At 34.3% G+C, this 6,219-nt stretch overlaps 1 protein-coding gene across 2 annotated transcripts; it reads left to right on the plus strand.

Annotated features, from left to right (window-relative positions):
• The first annotated feature begins 1,185 nt into the window (after positions 1–1,185).
• Positions 1,186–5,898, plus strand: LOC130710789 (uncharacterized). Of its 2 annotated transcripts, XM_057560151.1 has the most exons (8): positions 1,186–1,394; positions 1,569–1,595; positions 1,844–1,966; positions 2,987–3,293; positions 3,475–3,546; positions 3,689–3,760; positions 4,108–4,434; positions 5,086–5,898. In XM_057560151.1, the coding sequence occupies exons 1-8, from the start codon at positions 1,237–1,239 to the stop codon at positions 5,638–5,640; spliced, it is 1,641 nt and encodes a 546-aa protein (XP_057416134.1). In that variant the 5' UTR covers positions 1,186–1,236; the 3' UTR covers positions 5,641–5,898. The 2 variants fall into 2 exon arrangements, with proteins under 2 accessions (XP_057416134.1, XP_057416135.1); XM_057560152.1 differs by lacking the exon at positions 3,689–3,760.
• Positions 5,899–6,219: the final 321 nt, after the last annotated feature.

Consider the following 6,219-nt stretch of genomic DNA (forward strand, 5'->3'; position numbering starts at 1 on the left):
TGATGCCCAATTTCCTGATATAAAGGGAGTAAACTGAGGGCAGAGTTGATCTTTCACTTCTCAAGTGAATGCAAGTACGACAATCACGACATTTCATACCCTTGCAAACCATTGTTGTGTCACCTCTAGAGAATTACAAATTAATCCTCACGTGTCAAAGAGTCACAAACTTTCACTTACTCCATTAACTTTCAAATTGTGACGAGACACACCACCTCTTCCCATTCTAGGGGACCTTAGACTAGGTGTCAATATGTATGATAAAAACCAACATATTCGGCTTATATCATCCTAGACGCATGCCTTTAACTTTTAACCTCATCTCAAATAACGATAATACTATATGAGAGCATGCAAAATATTTCATTGCTTCGGACCAAAGACTATCTCGGATCTTGACATTCCAAGCATCTCAATGTCTTAGCCACTTAGACTACGTACTTCGGCCCAATATTGACCATGTCATATGCGCCTATGAGAATAAAGATTCCAAATTGGGTGATGTCTGCTACTACCGGATAGGTTGTTATATATCAGCATATTTCTATCATATGTTCACATTATTCCCTTCAAATTTGTTACAATCTACAATATAAATACACATTAAGGGGACATTCTTTATCTTCTAACCTTGACACCTCTTATAAGTGGAAGAAGAAATAGCAGAGAAATAGAAAGAAAAGAGAAAAAAAATATGAGATGTGATATGTAATATGATTAAGAAAAAGGAAAGAGAAAGAAATAAAATGTGGAATAGGAGTGTAAAAAATATTACACCAAGTTTGTTACATGTTTTAGGAAATGATTCTTAGAAATCTTATTCCGAGGAATATTATGATGAGAATCTTATTCGAAGACATTTTTTTAATAAAAAATGTTTGGCTAATAAATTTAATTCTCATATTTTTAAAATTCATTTAATAATATATCTAAAAAATATAAAATTTGGAGTAAAAAGAAAAATTAGTCTGAAATAACTTTGATTCCCATAAAAATGTAAGATACCTACCGTTGAACATGAGAATAAAATTTGGAGAAAACAAAACAAATTACATGCTTGAAAATCCATAATACACCTGATAATAATGTAAATTTTCTAAAACTTATACCAAACATAAAAATCTTACATTCCCACATTTAGAATACACATTGACCCTTTAAAAAAAAGAATCACTTGTACCTAAAAGCCATTCTAATAATTTGCTTGACTTACTCAGGAAGACTTCTCCTCCTTTCATGTCCTTTCCATCACAAACCATCGTTTCTCCTTCTTCCTCTTCCTCTTCCTCTTCCTATGTCGTTGATACATTGAAACCTCTCGCAACTGCAATCACGTGCTTGATTTCAATGGCTTTTCTCAACTTGGCTCTCAAATGCTTTGACCATCTCGCATGGTATGCACTCATATACTTCACTTTGAATTGATCACATGCCAAAAACAAAAAAAGAACTAATCTTTTCAATTTCTTCACCATATTTCACTATAAAAAGTAAAATGTTGTTGTTGTTCTTGATTCCTTTTCCATGGAAGCTAACCTACTTCTTTTGTTTCTTGTTTCCTTTTCTAGGCCTATTCTTGCTCTGGGGTATCCTATGTAAGTTAATTTCTCCCTTTATGTTTCACTGTGAAAAAATAAAAATTCATACTTGATGATACCCTTTGTCTCTTTTTGTGTTTTCTGCATGAATCTCCTTACCCGTTTTCTAAAATTTCATGTTTCATTTACTGGGTAGTTGGTATGCTAAAAAAGTTGCAACCTTTTAAATGATCAACTCAAGTCAACTATTGTTTAGTTATGCTTTGTTTTCTTTTTTGTGATTATGGTTTATGTGTTTGTGACAGGTGTGCTTCCGTACGAGCAATCGAGACTGATTCCATTAAGGAAATGAGGGATTTGATCTCATATTGGATACTTCTCTCATTATTATACCTATTTGAGTATGCTTTTATGTGGCTTCTCCAATGGTAAATTATTTATCTCACTCTGTAATATTGGAAAATAATTATTTCTTCTACAATGATAGCAATTTACAAGTTCATTTTCTATGACTGGGATTGAGAACCTGATTGAACTCTAGGATCATTGTGGTGGTAGAATCAATCAATGCACCTCCAATGTGCCACATAAATTTGATAATTTTTTATATAGAGATTTGGGCATGAAGTTCCTTCTTGGACTCCTTTTGTCTTTTGCTCCATAAGAAGTTAAATGTGGCTTCAAAAACCATTTCTATTTTACTTTACTCAACCTCACTCATGGAACCTTGATGCTGCAAGTGGAGAGCAATTGACATCTCTGATGAAATTGGTTAATCCTTAATTGTAACTTTTGCTGCATTTGTCAAAGCATAAATTGATCTTCATTCATGCAACCATAACCAAGATGAATGTTACTGCTTACTGATATCTGCAGTAAACATGATAAAAAAGCAGCTTGATGCTGCAATATTCTAGGCTGTTTTCTTAAAAACCGGTTAACTGGCCTATTTTTATATTGTACCACAGGTTCATACCATTTTATATTACCTGTAGGTCATCCTATGAATGCTATACTTACAAAATTTAAAGCTTGATTTGTTGAAGTTAGAGTTTGCGTGAACAGTGAATACTATTATTTTGTCATCTGATGAGTCCAAAATACTGTTGGGATATCCGTGACTGCAGATTAACTGTTTCATTTTCTGAAGTTTGTATTTTTATAATTCAGTACCTGCTATTGGTTGTCATTTGGTGAAACTCAATATACGTATATATCTAGTTAATTTATGTCTTTTAACTTTCTTTGGAGCTAAACCTATTAACAGACTTATTTTTAATGTTTTTAATTTTTTATCATCTAATGGATTCTCATTTCATTAGATGATGAAAACTGGATTATGTTTGATTATATTAAATAAAGTCTGTTGTAGCATAACACATGATTTCTCTTTATTTTTTTCCTTAATTCGTGGATTTGCTTAACTAACTCCCCTATTTTAACATTAGGTTCCAGTTCTGGCCTTATATGAAGCTAATGATTATCTTCTGGCTCATCATACCAGACTTCAGACGATCTTCATATGTCTATAGTAACCTTATACGTTCATACATCTCCATGAAACCGCAAACAGCCATATGCAGGTTAAGTAACTCAAGGAAGATTTTTGTCAAGAAAGTAAACTTTTTACTGCAAGCAGAGAAATATATAAGAGAGAATGGAACTGAAGCCTTAGAGAAACTCTTTGCTAGCAAGGAAGAGAAATATATAAAAGAGAGCGGAACTGAAGCCTTAGAGAAACTCATTGTTAGCAAGGTATAAAGCTACATGTCAGTATCCTGTATACATTGGTGTTGGAGCAAAACCCAACAAAGGCTTATGTCTCATGATGCTTTAATTCTATAAAATTTATTTAAGCGAGCAAGTTTACTTATGTCTCTATATTAAAGTGTTGAGTATTGAAAATTTGTGCTAATTCTCTTTTTACCTATCAAAGAACACAACAGATAAACCGGATGCAGAAACAAAGAATGCAATTAGGGATACTTCTAATAAAGAAATGCAACAGGTAAAGTTTTGATGTTAATAGAGTAGCTGTGACATTAATATTTAATATAATTCTTATAGTTCTTGTATGAGTCAGTTCCACCTATCTTAGTTTTCTTATGACATTAGACGTACAGTACTTATTGAAAGAGTACATTGTGCAGACAAATGGAAAAATTCTTCAAACAGAAGACAAAAAGATCATTCAGAAAAAAGAAATTCCTGCAGGCAAGCAAGTAAGGTTTCGAGGGCAAATTAAAATTTTGGACAAGAGGTCATATATCATATGTTTAGGCTTTTGCCAAATACATACAGATTTTGTGGATATTGTCATGATGCATCATCTTGATAGTCATATCTGTTGTGATCTTATTACTGGAGACAAATTTCAGTAATACTATTGTCATTTAAGCCATCTATGTATTTGACACTGAGGTTTTAAGTTGAATTTCCCTCTCCTCCCTTATATGAATGTGTTACCATAGTTATATATGGAAAGTTTTCAAAAATATGTATTCTTCTAATCATATTGGGTCATCTTGCAATAAGTACTTAACCTCTATGGCACTCTTGAATATTTTAGGATATTCCTTACATACCTATCCCTGCACCGAGTGAGAATGCTTCATCAACCATGTTGGAAACTAAAGGAGTTGCTGGGAAAGAAAAACTTGGTGAAGAATTTCCTCAGAGTTCTACACATAAGGAAGTGCAGAAAGAGTGGACTTGCACTGCTTATGAAGCGCAAAAAGCAAAGACTCAACCTGTTCCGCAGAAGCTGAGAATTTCTCTTCCCAAAGAGGAATGGAAACCGAAGAACATTACCAATCAGTTAAGTTACAAGATCAAGATTGGAGAGATTATTGTTAACACTGGTTTGAAGGGAGACGTAGTCATGGATCATAACAAGGTGAGAGAACTGCAAAAGAACCTGAGTGAACCTGTTAGAATAAATTATTCCAAATTAAGATGTGAACCCTGTAATGTCTGTTGCACTAGTGAGGGTGAACTGGCCTCTCACTTAATGGGAGGAAACACTTGGCATATTTTGTTGGGGTAGATGAGTTTTCACTAATGCTACAAATATTGGGGTAGAGAAGTTTGTGTAGATTTGTAGTTTAAATGACAACAAGGAGATTGCTTGAAAGGAATATGGGGAAGAGAGCCAACATTATCTAGTATTTATTTTGGTTGTTGTTCTACCTTGTTCAGAGGATTCATGAATATATTCCGGATTAGGATCCTCTCATGTCACATGACATTGTCAAGTGAAACAAGGTAGAAGTGTGTCAATGACGTGCTTTTGAAGCTAGCGTTGCACGCTTTAGCGCTTTAAAGCGTGCTTTTGACTACTGAAAATTTAAGCTAGTTCTCTTTTTTCCTAGTTTTCTTTTGTTTGGTATATAAAATGGTTGGAGCACAAGCCGAAGAAAAGCTTAAAGTCTCCAAATGCTACAACCCTATAAAATTATTTTAGCGAAGCAAGTTTATGTCTCTATGTGGAAGTGTATGGCATTATGCAAAAAGTACTTAAGCTCTATGCTACTCTTGAATATTGCAGGATATTCCTTCCATGCCTAGCCTTGCACCAACTCAGATTGCTTCATCAACCATTGTTGAAATGAAAGGAATTGCAGGTAAAGGCAGAGCTGGGGAAGAGTTTCCTCGGAGTTCTACACATAAGGAAGTCCAGAAAGAGTGGACTTGCGCTTTATGTCAGGTAACAGTTTTGAGGGAGGAAGACTTGAATTCCCACCTACAAGGGAGGAAACATAGGGCTGCTGATGAAGCTATAAAAGCAAAGACTCAATCTGTTCCCCAGAAGCTGAGAAATTTTTTGCACAAAGAGGAATGGAAACAGAAGACCATTTCCAATCAGCTAAGTTACAATGCCAAGAATGGAGAAAGTATTGTTAACATTGATCAGAAGGGAAACGTAGTCATGGATCATAAGGTGAGAGAACTGCAAAAGAACCTGTATGAACCTGTTAGGATGAATTATTCCAAATTAAGATGTGAAGCCTGTAATGTCTGTTGCTCTACTGAGTTTGACTTGGCCTGTCACTTAAATGGGAGGAAGCACTTAGCAAATATTGTGGGTGTAGTTGAGTTTTGAGGTAATTAAGTTTTCACTAGTTCTACAAATGCTGGTGTAGAGAATTCTGTGTAGACTGGTAGTTGAAATGACAATAAGGGAGGTTACTTGAAAATTGAAAGGAATATGGGGAAGAAAATGGTTCATAAATATATTCTTCTATATGGCATCATTTTTTTAACTTCCAAGTCACAACATCTTTGTGTTCTTCTGTTGGAGACAGTAAGTCATTGAACACTTCTCTCTCACATCTATACTTCCCATTCTGATCCTTTCTACTGTTTGCCCGACATTTTACCATTCTTTTTTTTGCAATGTATGAACCTTTCACTAGTAGCTCATCACACCACCTGATGGTCAAGACAATGAACTCATTTATTTATTGCTTGACAATTGACATTGGTGTTGCATTACAACGACTAAAAATATAATTTAACTGAATCTGAGTTAGTTGTGAGCAAATCAGCATATAGCCGTTTCAAGCATACAACCAATGAAGGTAACCAACAAAGACAAGTTTTGCGTAACAATGAAATTTCGATCAAGTAATCATGTCAAGACTTAGGATAATCAGTATATTTATGATTTTCATTCAAATTG

This window comes from Lotus japonicus, chromosome 4 (genome assembly GCF_012489685.1).
Source record: "Lotus japonicus ecotype B-129 chromosome 4, LjGifu_v1.2".
NCBI classification, from domain to species: Eukaryota; Viridiplantae; Streptophyta; class Magnoliopsida; order Fabales; family Fabaceae; genus Lotus; species Lotus japonicus.

Coding starts and splice junctions, on each gene's coding strand:
- LOC130710789 (XM_057560151.1), top strand. CDS start 1,237: ATGTCCTTTCCATCACAAACCATCGTTTCTCCTTCTTCCTCTTCCTCT. Junction 3,294..3,474: donor AGAAACTCATTGTTAGCAAG/GTATAAAGCTAC, acceptor TACCTATCAAAG/AACACAACAGATAAACCGGA. Junction 4,435..5,085: donor TAGTCATGGATCATAACAAG/GTGAGAGAACTG, acceptor TGAATATTGCAG/GATATTCCTTCCATGCCTAG.